The following is a 16,975-nucleotide window of genomic DNA, read 5'->3' as shown; positions in this document are numbered from 1 at the left end:
AGCAGGCATTCACACCTTCCACCAACTCGTCCACATCACATTCAAATACAAAAGTTTCCTATGCACCAACCAACCTCCTCTCCTCAGTTCCCCTGCCTGGATTCAAGATCTCAAAGGGAGATGTAAATAGAAGGTCACCCAGCTCACAGTGCCATCCTCCACCTATCAGTGGGTCTCTAGTTTCCTGACTGGCCAGTAGCAGCAGGTGAGACTAGGGAATATATTCTCCCACACTAGAATCATCAGCTCCTGAAGCTCCATCAAACTCCTGAAATTGGAAGATGACACCACTGTTATTGGTCTGATCCAGGAAAGTAACACGTCTGCGTACAAACAGAAGTTGGATCGGCTCGTCCACTGGTCCGGTCAGAACCACCTGGAGCTTAACCCACTCAAGACTGTGGAGATGAAGGTGGACTTCCAGATAACACACCCCACCCTCCCTACCCTAACCATCCTCAACAACAGTGTATGTGTGGATCACTTCCAGTTCCCAGGAACCACCCTTTCATGGGACTTGAGGTGGTCTTCACAAATAGACAAGGTTCGGAAGAAGGACCAGCAGAGACTGTACCTCCTGGGGCATCTCAAAAAGTACAACCTTCCACGGGAGGTGGTGGTCATCTTCTACACTGCCATTATTCAGTCTGTTCTGTGATGGTGTGATACTTTATAATATTGATTTTGTTCAGTACTCTTAAATATTGAATAAAAACAGCCCGAAAATTAGGCTTTGGGGAATTTACCAAATGATACAAAGTCACCCCAGTCTGCAGAGTAACATTTGAACCAATTTACTACAAGCTGGCAGTACTAACACCAGTACAAGGCCAAAGAATAAGGATGGATATGAACTTATGTTCTTGTAATGATGAATATAAATTTTCAGTTGAACTGGAACTGTGCTTTTTTCAAAATCAGGTATTAAACATTGTATAAAGGAGAGGTCTCTCTTGTAAATGAGAACTCATGTCTCAATGAGACTACCTGTCTGAATAAAGGTTAAATAATAATAAAAATAATGATAATAATAATAATACCACATACAGACAATGAAAGCTTTGTAGCTACCCTCATTGGTCCTTATGTTAATTCAAATTCCCTGTTCATGCTCATTTAAATATTAGACAGTTAAGCCCAAGATTAAAATAACCAGTGGCAGATCAAGATTTAGTCATGTTGTAATTTGACCAACATGTTTCTTCTAGTAGTAATATTAATGTTTTGAGAGGCCCAGTCAAAGTCCGGACTTGAATCTGACAGAGATCTCTAACAATGTCCTGTCACAGTGTTTCAGGTAGACCATATAGAGCAGATGGTTGCATATATCTGCCAGGGCAGTGTACTTCAAGAAAGTATCCTAACTGCAAGCAGTGGAGATCCCCCAGAGCCCCCAACACATCGGGCAGGCGTAAGCTCACTGCAACAGCTGCTGCCCCCGCCGCCCTCAACCAGCCCAACACACCTCTGGGAGCCATAGGCCACCAGATGGGGGCCCACCAGAAGGGGGCCCACCTCTCTGGGTGTGTGCCATTCTGACCCTAATTTTTCCAGTTGAGAGTTGTACTATGTTCATGGGTGTTTAGTTACTTACTCTGCTTGATGTTGTTGACGCATCCTTAAGCAACAAGTACTAATATCATGAGCTCATATTTGGTTTAGGGCTCTTTTCAACATATGTGAACAGTTTCCAACCACTAATCTGTCTGTACGTAACATTCCTGGATTCTCTGGTCTCTGTCTCTGACATCAAGCAGCTCAACTTTGTTTCCTCCTCTGCAGCCTTCAGTCACTCTGCGTCAGACTTGGGTCATGGGAACTCACAGCTGCTTGTGTGACCCCATGCAGCTGACAGACAGCGAGGTCCATCTTAAGCTTGTTTGCAGATGCCGGTGAGAAAAAAGGGGAGAGATAAAAAGGCCTGCACCTGAATCAATCTAGAGTTGTAAGTTTGTTGTTGGTCGATGGTGGAGTGCATCTCTGGAAAGTAGGGCATAGTGTGCAGCCATGCTGGGCTTCAGCACAAAAGATAAACATAATGTTGTAAAGATAACTTCTTGTTATGAAATACTGTAAAATATGATTGTATTAAAACAACCCTGTGTCATCAGGGAATAAACATTAACATGCATACAAAAATTTGTACTTCACCAGCATGATGGGATTGTACAGTAAATAACAGACTGAAAGGTTAATGTGAAAATGCATGCAATCCTTGCATTGTTTTAAATTGAACAGTGTTTGCTAAAAATCTCTTACAATGAGCCTTGCAAAAATATCCCAAACATTTCAACATTTTGTAATGTTTCAACCACAAACTTCAGTGTGTATTATCACAGTTTTATGTCATAGACCAGCACAAAGCAGCACATACTTGTAAAGTGGAAAGAAAATAAGTGGTTTTTGATATTTTGTATAAATAAATCAAATTGCATGCATTTGTTTTCTACCCTCCATAGTCAATACTATTAGCTTTGGTTTAAGTTTAAGTTTTTGCTCATTCTTGATAAAACAGCTCAAGCTCAGTCAGATTGGAAGGAGAGTGTCTGAACAGTTTTCAAGTAATGTCTCAACTGGATTGAGGTCTGGACTTTGACTGGGCCATTCAAACGCATATATGCTTTTATCTAAAAAACAAAATCTATGGCAATTCTGGCTGTGTGTTTAGAGTTTAGAGTTGATGTCTCAAGTGTCAGGAGTGTCGTCCTCCATCCATCTTCCTGTTAACTCTGAAGACAAGCATCCTGACACTATGATAAAACCAACATTTTAAAAATTCCAGGAGGTATTAAGTTATGTTTCTGTTTCTGCATTTGGCAGAAACTTACAAATTACGAAGTAATAATACAGTTAAAATCAAAGCTACCAATTAGATACTTAGAAGGAAAACCACTAGTCAGTTTCTGTCAGAGGTGACAGTGTAGAAGTAGACTGCAGGCATAGACAAAAGTGCAGAAGGAGAACGTGCAGTAAAGGGGGTAGGAAAGTACAAGGTAGGTGCTAGGGTAGGAGATGCTCTCTGAAGAGCTGGATCTTCCAGAGTTTTATGAAAATAGACAGGGACGCACGCCCCTGTTCTGGTTGCACTCACTAGGTCATTCCACCATCATGGAATGACACAGGATTGTCTTAGGCAGGGTGTAGGCAATAACAACCGGAGTGTCCGAGTTGTCATATAAGCTTTCTTGAGAGCATTCAAGTAAATTCAATTCAATTTAATTCAAAAATACTTTATTAATCCCAAAGGGAAATTAAATGTTGTTGTAGCTCATTATGAAGGTTTCCTCAAAGAGCCGTTGTAGATGCTGATGGCTGTGGGCAGGAAGGATCTCCTGTAGTGCTCCGTCTTACAGCAGATCTGAAGAAGCCTCTGACTGAAGACACTGTTGTTGTAGGACAGTCTCATGAAGAGGATGCTCAGGGTTCTCCATAATGTTCTTCATTTTATGAAGAATCCGTCTTTCCACAATGGTCTCCAGAGGTTCCAGAGGAGTCCCCAGAACAGAGCCAGCCTTCTTTATCAGCTTGTTGAGCTTTTTTAAGTCCCTGGCTCTGATGCTGCTTCCCCAGCAGATGATGGTAGAAGAGATCACACTTTCCACAACAGACTTATAGAAGATATGCAGCATCTTGCTGCCATCACCAAAGGACCTAAGCTTCCTCAAGAAGTACAGTCTGCTCTGTCCCTTCTTGTAGATGGCTTTACAGTTGCATCTCCACTCTAGTCTGTTGTCCAGGTGAACACCAAGGTATTTATACTCCTCCACCACCTCCACTTCTTCTCCCATGATAGAAATAGTTTTTGACTTATTTCTGTTTCTCTTAAAATCTACAATCATCTCCTTTGTTTTAGTCACGTTGAAGATTGTTTCCACACCATGCCACAAAGCGGTCCACCACCTTCCTGTACTCAGCTTCTTGTCCATCTCTGATCCACCCCACAACTGCAGAATCATCCGAGTATTTCTGCAGATGACAGGAGTCTGTCTTGTACTGGAAGTCTGAGGTGTACAGAGTGAAGAGGAATGGTGAGAGTACAGTCCCCTGTGGTGCTCCTGTGCTGCTGACTACCTGGTTAGACTCATAACCTTTCAGTCTCACAAACTGTGGTCTGTTTGTCAGGTAGTATTTGATCCAGGAGATTGTTGAGGCGTCCACCTGAGTCTTCTGGAGTTTCTGATAAAGCAAATCAAGTTGGATTGTATTAAATGCACTGGAGAAATCAAAGAACATGATCCTCACAGTGCTACTGGCTTTGTCCAGATGACAGTGGGTTTGTTGAAGCAAGTGTATGATGACATCTTCAACTCCAACTCCACAGCGATAAGCAAACTGAAGGGGGTCCTGATGGTTTACTGTTTGCTTACTCAGGTGGGCCAACAGGAGTCTCTCTAGGACCTTCACGATATGGGATGTCAGGGCAACAGGTCTATAGTCATTGAGGATTGATTGGTGAGTTTTCTTTGGTACCGGAACAAGACAGGAGGTCTTCCACAACACCGGAACCTTCTTCTGGGCCAGGCTAAGGTTGAAGAGGTGCTGCAGAATCCCACAGAGCTGCTCTGCACAGGCCTTCAGGACTCTAGGGCTGACATGATCTGGACCTGCAGCCTTATTCCTATTCAGTCTCTCCAGTTGTCTCTTCACCTGACTTCTTGAGACACACAGGTGGAAGGGGGAAGCAAAGGAAGTATCAGCATCTTCTGATATGGTTGAAGGCAAACATGTAGAAGCAGAAGGGTCTAGGGCTGAGGTGGAAGATACAAAATGTGAGGTGTTACTGGACAGCTGTGGGTCTTGTGGGTAAAAGGAGGGTGGGATGTCTGTTTGGCTGTGAGCAGGAGAGGAGGATGCGAAGCTTGTTTCTGAACTGAACCTATTGAAGAATGTGTTCAGTTCATTGGCTCTGTCCAGACCTCCATCGGTCTGATCATCCTTCTGCTTGAAGCCTGTGATCTTCTTCATCCCTGACCACACGTCTCTGATATTGTTTTGCTGGAGCTTGCTCTCCTGCTTCTTCTTGTACACCTCCTTGCTGTCTCTTATCTGGACTTTAAGTTGCTTCTGTAAACTCCTCAATAATTCTCTGTCTCTCTCTCTGAAGGCTCTTTTTTTCTTGTTAAGCAGGTCCTTCAGGTCACTGGTGATCCAAGGTTTGTTATTGGGGAAGCATCTCACGGTTCTGGTGGGGATTATGTTATCCACACAGAGGTTTATATAGTCGTTACACACTCAGTCATGGCATTGATGTCCTCTCCATGTGGTTGGCACAGTGCGTCCCAGTCTGTAGCCTCAAAGCAACCTTGCAAAGTTTCTTCAGCTTCCTGTGACCATTTTCTCACAGTCCTCTTCATTACAGGTTGCCTCTGAACAAGGGGCTTATTTTATATTTTTAAATGGGAGCCGTTTCATTAAGTACTTTGTATGCTAACATCAGTAACTTGAATATGATGCGGGAGACTAAGGGTAGCCAGTGGAGCTCAATGAACAGAAGGTGCTAATTAAAGACGAGACTTGCCATTGCTGCTGTGAAACCTTTGGACAATCGAGCAACAGAGGCAACATTATCTTTAAAGGCGAGCTCATCATCGATGATGACAACCAAGTTTCTAGCTCCCTTTGATAGTGCAGGAGGGAGCGAGTCTGTTTAACTGAACCAGGCCAGGATATGTTGAATAACCAACTAGTGAGGTATGAATTAAACCAGGAATGTGTCCTCCCTGTGATGCTCATGCTAGATAGTATTGACAAAAGGATACTGTGGTTGACAGTGTCAAACGCAGCTGATAAGTTGAGCTGGATAAGCACTGAGGACATGGCTGTCCGTCTGGCTTCTTTAAAGGCTTCTGTCAAAGTCAGCATAGCCGTTTTGGTGGAGTGGCCACTTTTGAACCCAGATTGGTCTGGTCAAGGAGGTTGTTTTGTAAGAGGTATTCTGTTACCTGCTTGAAGATCTTCAGGGGTTTTAGATATAAATGGGAGGGGAGCGACAAGCCGATAGTTCTTAATTTGAGTCAGAGTAATGGAAGGTTTCTTGAGCAGTGGTGTTACTCAAACATGTTTGAGTGTGGTAGGAAATGTACCTGATGTTAGTGAAGCATTAATCACAGATGGTACTGCTACAGTTATCATAGGAGCTATGGATTGGATTGGATTAGTGGGAATAGGGTCCAGCAGGCATGTGGTAGGACGGCTACAGTAGTGAATTATGTACATGTAGAAGATTGTTTTGTACCAGTGACAGTGGCAGAGAATGATGACACTAGTGCCTGGAATTTAACATTAACTGAGGATGATGCCTCCTAACCAGATGTCGCTTACAGTGTGACATCATAGAGCTGTATTTTATGAGCAGACAAAAATCTGAAATGAGAGGCAAAAAGAAAAGTCATTCCCACAGCATGATGCTGCCACCACCATATTGTTATGATCCTGTCTACGTTTTGGTCCGGCTCCTACCTCATAACCCATGACTCGTGTAACCACAGGCATTGTGTGTTAAGAGTAATGTGCAATGTTAGCTTCCCTCCACACATAACATTTTTCCTGTAGGCTAAATTCTTGTAGGTTTTGGTGTCTTCTGATTAGAGCAGTTCCTTCTGCATGTTTGCTGTGTCTTTTACATGCTTCTGGTAAAAGGCAAACACGTGTTCTTGCAACAAAAGATTTCTTCTTGCCAGTTGTCTATAAAGACCAGGTTTGTATAGCTTTAATGTAACCAAAGGTTTAAAAAGTACAGGAGGTATTAATACTTTTGTAATGTACTGTACATGGTCGTCTAATAAAAGTTGTGCACTTTGGATGTATTATTGCACTGTGATTACATAGACAAGTAAACACAAACGGAAAGATTATGTGACCGAGAGAATAAACTAGACATCAGTTTTGGCTCTAATACTAGATTATGATAGTAGCATGAGATATGAACTTAAATGAAAATGATTTTTGCAAAAGTGTAACACAGACCCAAATTAACTTGAATATGAAAACATCTTCTGGTTTCGAGGTGAGTGTTGCGCTGTCTATAGAACTGTGGCAGCACTAGCCCAGTAGTCCTGAGCACATGGGAGCTAATGAGTGACAGCAGTGTGGGAACAACTCCTATTTTCCCACCATTATTCACCATCAGAGTGTTTCTGCATGAGAGTGTGTCTGAAAGTGTTCATGGGGAGGTTTGAGTGTCTAAACTTGTTGTGTTTAAGCCAGGTCATGCAAATGTCTCCATCTTACAGTGGGCATGTCTGAGTGGCAGCAGGACTGTGTGTGTGTGTGTGTGTGTGTCATTTTTGTATTGATGAGCCCTGTGATAACATCTGCCTTCATCTTTTTCTTTTTCAGCAAGATTACACTCTGATAGTGGAAGCTTGGGATAAAGACAATGGCACCCACAGCACTGGTAAGGTTCTTCTCTTTGTTCTGGTCAAAACTGTAGATTATTAAATCTAAAGATCCAAGAAAAAACACCCCTGGAGAAGGATGCTGTCATTCCCATTCTTCACAGTTGGAAAGCTGTTCTCAGGCTTGCAAACTTTCCTCTTTTTCCTCCAAATGTAATCATGGCCAAACACCTTAGTTTTAGTTTTAGTTTTATAAGGCCACAAGACATGTCTCTAAAGATTAAGGTCTTTGTTACTTTCTGAGTGACGGCTTCTTACTCACTGAGTGGCATTAACTTCTTCAGCCAACATCTTCACAAGGTGTGCCTCCATTTAACTCAGATGTTGTGAACCCATGACATCATCATCTGGGCTTTTCCAAACTTCAAAGGTAAAATAATCTTAGTTTATGTAAACATCTGAATTCAAAGGAAGTTGTGAAAAAAGTCTCACCCATTATTTTGGCATTTAGCAAATACAAATAATTTTGTTAAATCTAACTGAGCTGAAACTGAAGTTTAGTCTGATTTCATGTCAGACAGTGAAAAAAAATTTGAATGTTGCTGAAACCGATCTTCTGCTCTATGCAACTGTTGAAAAACTGACAAAAATATCTGTTGCTGCGTAACAGTGATTAATAATTAATGAGGTACATCTGTTGTGATGGGCCTCAGGGAGTTTTTCGGCAATCTAAAATATTAAAACCCTGACATTAACAAAGCATATACTTAACTTTTTTTTACTATGACTGTAGATGTTTTCCTGCTAAATAAATGTGTTATCTAAGCGCCTTGGAGAAGTCTGAGTGTGGTCATGTTGTAATCTTCTCTCTCTTGGCATCCTGTTTACACAAAGCTCCTCTGATCTCAGTTTTCCACTAGAGCTGGGAGGAAGAAAGGCTAATGGAGGCATGTGATTCATGTGATAAGACAAAACTTCGTTAGGTGTTTGCTAACTCTCCCAGCAAGGATTTAGTTCCCAAGCCATTTAATGGCATATCTGACCTTTGTTAACATCAGTGTAGACTCACCAGGACAAGATCCAGCACCGTGGGTTCAGATAACCTATAGTTGATGATATCATACTCTGATCTTCTATAAGATCTTGTAATTGAGCATCAGTAATGCAAAGCACAAGCATATATTTGCTTTATGAAATCTACTGAATCAGCTCATTGGTTTTAAGCGATTGGCATCAGTTTCAGTGAAACACAGTGGCTTTTAAACCCAAGTTAAATGTCTGGTTTTCTTGATGTAAAAATTAGATTTTATTAATTTATTGATTTATAATTTATTGCTTTATTTTAATTTTATTTGCTCAGGAGGGACATTGAGTAACACGTATTTTGAAGAACACAAATGTAAATGCACCCAGTTGCAGCAAAGGCTGATTTCAGTTGTTTGTATCCCTGCCAGGTGTTACAGACTGAATAACCTAAAAATAAGAAATTAGTCACTAAAACACATAAAAATATTTCGAATAATTTAAAACATAATGTGATATTTATATTGTGTAATTGAACTATGAAAACCCAAAATCTGTCAGAAGGAAAACATATAAATGGTTAAAAAAAAGACAGTTTAAAAGCCAGTGGGATGTTTACTGTTTTTTTATCAATATGTTGGGGAATGTTGTTTTACTCTTTTATGCCGTGGAAGCTGTGATGCCCCAAACAGAATTCTGATTCTTTTCACTGTTGCCATCAAACAATGAGATCCTTGTTATCTGTTATAACCTTATTGCCAAAATATAGCTTTTGCTAAAAAAAAGTGCAAATATGGAAAAGTCTAGAAAATCAAAACAGCACATATGATCAATACAATTTATTTGATGTGAGGTGTGAACCCTAGAAGACTGAATGCTGAAATTGAATCAACTAAGTTTTAGTTTGTTGGTGTGCACATCTATGCAACCAGATTATTGCGCCTTTTTAATTATGTACATTCCCACCACAACAAATTGGTACAGTATGTTTTTCAGTTGCAGTATACAGAATAAATGTCATGTTACATGGGGAAAAGTTTCTCATGGTCTCATTTTTTCAGCACAAAAACCTGGTATTTTAACAGGTTGCTTAGATTGACATCAGTATTGATATAACAATATTAAAGCAGCATGACATGTATTGTAAAAGTGAAGTTGCTCTGATTAACCGCATCCCAGTTGCAGTAAGCTTGGGTCTATGTCTGGTGAAATAAAGAGCAGAACAGAGTTGGGCGTACTTCTACGTAGACTCAAAGCGGGAGTCCGCCAGACACGTTCGTGCAAAGCTCAATTTTTATGACCGCGTAGTGATGTTACACAAGAAACTGCTCGGCAGAAAAAGTCTCTACATCGAACTGTTTTATATGTGACACACTGCTCTGGGCAACCAGTTGCGAGTACACATAGAGTCACTGCCACTCTTGTTTTTCCAAAGCTACACGACAAATTAGCTCTGCCTCCCTGTCCAATGATGCTATGGCAGAAAGTGTGGGAAATGTAGGAATTTGTTACTAGAAATGTAGGAAATTGGTATGCTCAACTATGAAACCTCAAACGAGTGCGGACAATACGCGCAGAGTCCATGCTGCTCACAGTACACCCAACTATGTTCTGCCCTTTAGTCTCCCTGTTGTGTTAATGGAGTCGGGTAATAAAGACCGCTCATTAGGCTGACTAACAGCACTCGGTTACAGTAGCAGTGAAGACTCCTGTTTCACCATTCATCTGGTAGCACTTTGGGTTCACAGCAGAACCTAACAGAATAGAACCAGCAGGGACAGACAAGATATGGACAGTTTATTATCACTGTAAGTGGCTAACCGTTGGCAGCTAATGGCGCTAACATTGGCATCCACATTGAAACTTTTTAAAATAAGTTTGGACTGCGTTTGATCATCTTTAGCTGAAAATATACAATCTTTAGATTAATCAAATCTGAGATATTCTTTAAAGTATTGTTTGAGATTCATGAAACTTTCATTCTGTTTTGTGAAAGAAAAAAATAATATTCAGTGTTCTTTTTGGCATTAAGACCACATTAGAATGAGTTAAGCATAAAAAGACCGAAAAGAGGAAATTCTTAGTTTTCCCAAAAATAAAAATAAAATGTCACCTCTTTCTCATGAACTCAGTATCATGTATCAAGCTGGATGTATAATAAAAGCATTTAAGACAAGCACAGAGAGAAAGCCAGGAGGCTTGAACAGCTCCTCCTATGAATGAGTGAAGTGAACTGAAATGAATCACGGGAGGTGTGTCACTGCAGAAAGATTGTCTGTCTCAACATGCATCTTGATCATAATATCAAAGAAAACGAACAGCCGTCAAAAAAAGAAATCCAACCTCGAGAGCCCGCTGTGACATGTACAAGGCAGTTGACAATTTTTGCTCCTCCATCGCCTATCCCCTTTTTTTCACCATTTGTATGCTTTCTCAGGCTGTTTTCAGTTCTTGCAGTAGCTCATTAAGCCATTAATTACAGTCCACTGGCCCTTCTGTGCCCTTGTGCTCTTCCCTTTGATGTTTGATTCCTAATTAGCCTCCCTGCAGCTCCCAGTCCGGCTAACACATGCCCCCTCATTACCCAGCCTGCCGTGCCACGGCATGGACAGTAGCTGTGCTGGTTCTTTAGTTGCTCACCTTTGCATACACACTGCATTTTCATGGCTGAACGTCTCCATATCCCATCACGTCTACACTGAATCTGTCAGCACTTAGCACCCCCTGAACTCTTCCACTGTTTGTCATGTTACAACTACAAATTGTGATGTGTTTTAGTATGCACAAAGTGGTGCATAGCATTGAACTGGAAGGTAAAGGGCACATTTATTTCAAAATTTACGGCAAAACAAATTTGAAAAGTGTGGTGTGCATTTGTATTAAGCTTAACTCTGACTTGCCTAAATAGAATCTAGTGCAACCAATTCTCTTCAGAGGCCAAACAATTAGTAAGGTGTGTTAGAGAAGATTAGAGGAAAAGCAGCATCATGAAGACCAAGGAAGACAGCAGACAGGTCAGGGAGAAAGTTGTAGAGAGGTTTAAAGCAGGTTCAGGTTGTAAAACAATATCCCAAGCTTTCAACATCTCCCAGAGCTCTGTTCAATCCATCATCTGAATATGTCCACCTAAACTCGTCACAGAACAGCCAAGATACCCATGGTAACTCTGGAGGAGCTATGGAGAGCCAGAGTTGGGGGAACAATCTATTAACAGGGCAACTACTGGTAATGTACTCCACAAGAAAGTCATGAAAGGTCCTGTTTGTAGTTTGTGTAGGAGACACAGCAAACACGCGGATAAGGGTGATCTGATCAGAGGAGACTGAAACCGAACTTTTATATATATGTATATATATATATATATATATATATATATATTTCTTTTTTTTTTTCCTCCGGCACTAGAGGCTTTTTATTTTTCATTTTTCATCAGTAGGTAGACAGGAAAGAGGGGCAAAGAGAGTGGGAGACATTCGGCAACGGTTGGCAGGTCCAGGACTCGAACCCAGGACAGCCGCATCAAGGAGGGGGGCTGAGCTTTTTTACAAAGAAGGTTTTCCAAACTTTCAGTCAGTAGATGTTGAAAGCTGGTAGAGACATACCCCCAAAGGACCTGCAGCTAAAAGTGGTTCTACAAAAGATTGATGATAGGGCTGAATAAGAGTGTACACGATTTATTGACTTATGTTCATAAAAGTTGTAAACCCTGTATCTTTATCTTACCAGCTCACAATCATGCACTACTTTGTGTTGGTCTGTTACATAAAGTCCCAATGAAATTCATAAAAGCTTGAGGTTGTAAAGTTGCAAAATTTAATTGCTTTTGCAAAGCAGTTCTTGCCTGCTGCAGATTGTCCAACCCAAACCCAAAAGCTTATTTAAGTTGTGTAGAGAAGTTTCACCCAGTTTGTGTAACTACAGTGAAAAAAAGGTATTGGTGATTGTGTCATTTCCTTCTTGTTGCGTGCAGATATTCTCACATTATTTTCCACCTCCTCTGTCAAGGAATTCCTTCATTTTCCAGAATTGTTTTTGACATACGTCAGAGAGCAGGCAGCAACCTGTAGCGTTGAGTTTTACATATGCAGGTGGAGCCCACATTAGTGAAGTGGTATCATAATTATAGAGAGGGAAAGTTCTCATCTGTCCAGGTGTTCACAGAAAAAAGTATCTAAAGACATACCAGTGAAGTTTTGTTTTGCCCCAGAGCTCAGTGTGAATCCTCTGGTCTTTTGCCAGCATAGGTCCTGATGACATTATCTTACACAGATTCATGTGGAATACAGTTCCAGTGGAAAAACTGTATTAAAGTTAGATATCTGCTGGAGGCAATGTTCTTTCATGTAACACTGCTGACTGCCCTTGTTCAATGATACAATACCCCTGTGTTTCAAATTTAGTCCCAGGTTGTGAAGTCTTTTAATTTTGAGACATAAGTGTGACTCAAGTTCACGTTTTAAACTCGAGGCTCCATTTGTAGTTTTATATGACTTCACATGCTGAATGGTTGTTGGACTGTATTCCCTTTTATGAATAGGCCAAGAAGAGGCCATAACAGGTTGAAATGAAATTAATAGTGGTTTTAAAAAGCTCATAAATATATTTTCCATATCCATTTCAGGCCCATTATTATTTATAGTTTGCATCCTCTTTTTGCCAAAAGTTTTATTATTTTAACTTTTAATTCATGTGGATTTAAGAGTGAACAAGATGAGTCTCTGCTTAGTTTTTCTTTCAGTTTGTTTCATTTATTTGCTCCTTTTACATAGAAAAAATGGGAACAGAGCATCCCTGTTTTAATTGAAGGGCCATTTTACTGAGCCATTAAAATGGTTAAACCTTTAAAGTTTTTTAAACGCCCCTAGAACTGTAATTTTCAAATGCATTTTAATTTTATTTTTGATAAACCATTGCTACATATTTGACTTTTTAAAAAGGCCAGTTTAAGAATAGCATCAGTATATTTTAAAGCTGTCTTATGCAGTTCAATTGCTAGAAGTTGTACAAAAAAATATTTCATGAGAAATATGTTTTACCGAGAGTTTGAAAACCTCCAATCTGCATATATAAACCTTTAATATACTATATAAACAGTTGTTGTCCATTAACATTTGAGATTGGATTGGGACACCAAAATGACTAAAGCTGGCTCTGGTTAGTAGGAGCACCTCTGTTGGCTTCTGTCTTTCAACCATTTTGTTGTAGATTAGCTGCTTTGTTTTGGATGATTGTCCTTTTGACGACCCTGTTTGGACCAAACTTCAGCTGTAGGACAGATGGCCTCACATGTGACTCTAGAATACTTCATGGTTCACTCATTGACTGTTCAGGTACTATGGTCCCAAAACAAGCCCAAATCATCAGCCCTCCACCACCGTGCTCGACCATGAAATGCTTGTATAATATGCTTCTGCTGATTTGCTTAAGATCTAAAATTTTGTAGCTTACTAACGTTATCCTCAACAAACAGAGCTTCCCTCAACATGGCTGGTCAGTAGAAGTTAAGTACTGCAAGGGTGAAGCTCCTGGAAGAAGATCCTTCACAAAACAAAGTCAAACTGAGTGAATCAGAGTAATGTTTTGGCACACTTTTGCAATCCAGGTGTTCACCTTGAATTATTTTAACTGTCATACTTGGTTTATCAAACACAAGACAGCATGAAAGGTTAGACCCCATGCTGCTATGCTAATCAGTTTACACATTGATTCATGGTTCACAGTGATTATAAACCTTGGAATACTGGATTCATTCATTCAGCTGTTTATTTGATGTTTTTATCCATAAATAGTTAATAGCTAACTAATATTTAGATGATAAATATTAATTATTAACTACAGTAGGCTGGTGTTTACTGAAATGGACACATTTAGCCTTGATTACAACCCTTTCTGTGCACTTTTTAAATGCCGAAGTAATCTGCATCAGAAAAGTCTTCAGCTGTTCAGAAACATCTGATGTTAGGTGAAGGTAAAGGCCTTGGCTTCATGTCAAGGGTCAGCTCTGTCTCAAACAACAAGTTGTAAAGATGTCAGATGCTGAAGCCCCCCAACCAAGCCCTTCAGTCACACTGGGACCTAAAAACCAAAATCAGAACATCAACTTGTCAGTCTGCTTTTAAAAAAGATCTTCCTTTAAATCTTGACATGATCAGCTGCTCAGATTGGAGCCCCTCACAGTTTATGTAAGCTGGTCTTAAGTACCCCCCACCTACCCTCCTGCTCTCCCTAGTAACAACCGCCTCTCTTAGTATGGCTCCTCCACTTCAGAGGGAGCTCATGATTGGTCTATATTTTTATATCTAATTGCTGAAGATGAACAGCTTTCAGGTGGTGGGTGTGGAACTGAAATCTGTGGCAGTGTGTTAACTCTCAGTGAGACTCACTAAACCAGGACAGTGGGAAAATAGATTCTCTGTGCTTTTTGTGAAGGAACTGTGCTGATGATGTTAAACACATAAAGGAATGCAAGCTCACTTTCAGACATTCTACGCACTCTTTGTAAAATTGACTTTTTGGTTAATTTAGTTACATCTTAGAGTTTGACATAGAAATAATTAATTTCAACAATATTTAAGGGTTTATCTTCTGCAGTTTTATTTTCCTACTTCCTAATTTTAGTATTGAGTTAAATTGCAAATGCTCAATGCTAATCCTTCTATTATAATGGGCAGACAAAGTAATTGCAGGATGTGTTGGAAAATTCCATTCAGTATCGGTAACTAAGCATAATAAGCATTTTTTTCACTTCATTGAAGCTTTGCAAACTACCTTACAGCAAACGTCTATGGATTTTATGGGGATTTTATGTGACAGTTCAACATAAAATAATGCATCACTATGACATGAAAGGAAACTGAATTACAATTTTCAACATCCAAACAGTATTGCTGCAGATTCTAAAATGAATTTAGGTCTGGACTTTGACTAGGCCATAATAACACATGACAATGTTTTGATGTGAACCATTCCATTGTAGCTCTGCCTGTTTGTTTAGGGTGGCTGTCCTGCTGTAAACCTCCACCACAGTCTCAAATCGTCTTCAATCAATAACAGGTTTTCTTCCAGGATTGTCCTGGATTTAGCTCCATCTATCTTCCCATCAACTCTGACCAGCTTCCCTGTCCTTGCTGAAGGAAAAAATCCCTACAGCATGATGCTGCCACTTCTATGTTTCCCATCTGATGGTGCAGTATTAGTATTCCCCCACACATTATTTTGCAAGCAGGTCATAAACCTTTCTGCTGTGTTCCTTGGTCGTCATGATGCTGTTTGTTTTCTAATGCTCTAAAACAAACATCTGAGCCCAGAAACAGAACAGCTGCATTTTGATTGGGTTTCAATTACAGCCAGACTCTATTTACTAATTAGTTAACTTCTGAATGTATCTGGATTTTATTTAGGAGATTTCAGACAAGAGTACTGAATACAAATGCACACAACAAATTTTTGATTTTATTTGCAAAAAAATTGAAAACCATGAATCACTTTACTTTCACTTCACAGTCATAGACTATTCTGTCTTTGTCTGTCATAGTGCCTCATTATTGAAGTTTGTGGAAACAGGGCAAAATGTGAAAAAGTTCTAGTTGCAATGCACTGTACACTTTCACATTTTAGATTTTTGAGTAGGTGCTTTTTAGTTCATTGTTTTGTTACACCGTACTTGTATCGTTTGGTCAGACCAAGCGTTTTGTGGCAGATTTGAAGATTGGCAGTATTAAAGATGATGAAAAGAAAAAAAGAATTAATTGTTTCATGTATAAAAAACTGAAAAGTCATGGATTCTTCAAATACTGCATTGTTACAAGCTGATTTCATCTTTTATTAATTTGGATTGATTTGGATGGATTTTGTTCAGTGGACATTTGAGAAAGTATGTTAGGGAAGATACAGCCTGAAAAAGACGTAGCATTAACTGGTTATCTAAATTATTAAAATTCAAAATATAAAATGGTTCTGCAGCATTCTGTGGCTTTACCCTCTGAACCCCCAAGTTAAATGACAAGGCAACAGTAGCAAAACCTGCTGGGTCATGGTGCTCTCTTCCTTGAGAACAAACTAAAAGGTCTTTCCCTATATCGTCCTTCCTTGCCTGTTCCTCGGCTCATATTATTTCCTGCTTGGTTCCGATGAAGCCAGGACTGAATATCCTGAAAGAGGGGAAGATGGTGGAGGGGGAAGAAAAGCATTTTACTGAACAGGAAAAAGCTTTTTGGTTATCAAGCCAGCGCAGGCCTCGCTGCAACACCCTCTGTGTGTGTTTTCTTCATTTTCCAATTATTTTCCACATTCTTGTAAAACATGGAGATGTTTGATAGGAGGTCCCACACCCCTCTTTTGATGTGCACTAACAACCGGCATTTTGCAAAGCTTCCTGGATCCATTATCTGGAGTTAGACCTGTTCCGTGTAATCTCTTTCAAAGGTTTAGATTGATTACCTGTAAATACCTTTAATCTTGTTGCTCATTTTAGTATTGTTCACTTAAATTTTTCAGGCTGATAGGAATGGTAAGCACTGCTGTCATCATTGTAAATCTGTTACCAGAAGCAAAATATAGGATGTTTTCTTGAGCTTTTATAAATATACCATCGTTTACTTAAGTTATCAACTAAG

General features: G+C 39.9%; 1 protein-coding gene across 3 annotated transcripts in view; it reads left to right on the top strand.

The window, feature by feature from the left end:
* The window catches only part of LOC124855725 (protein jagged-2-like), an 86,527-nt gene that overhangs the window by 27,330 nt on the left and 42,222 nt on the right, over positions 1-16,975 (top strand). For all 3 annotated transcript variants that reach the window (XM_047345746.1, XM_047345745.1, XM_047345744.1), the window contains exon 3: positions 7,339-7,396. In XM_047345746.1, coding sequence (XP_047201702.1) covers positions 7,339-7,396 — 58 coding nt within the window. The remainder of the gene's footprint in view (positions 1-7,338; positions 7,397-16,975) is intronic.

The sequence above is a fragment of the Girardinichthys multiradiatus genome, chromosome 19, assembly GCF_021462225.1.
Source record: "Girardinichthys multiradiatus isolate DD_20200921_A chromosome 19, DD_fGirMul_XY1, whole genome shotgun sequence".
NCBI classification, from domain to species: domain Eukaryota; kingdom Metazoa; phylum Chordata; class Actinopteri; order Cyprinodontiformes; family Goodeidae; genus Girardinichthys; species Girardinichthys multiradiatus.
The sequence above is the reverse complement of the archived record's forward strand: the minus strand, read 5'-3'. Positions and strand labels throughout refer to the sequence as shown.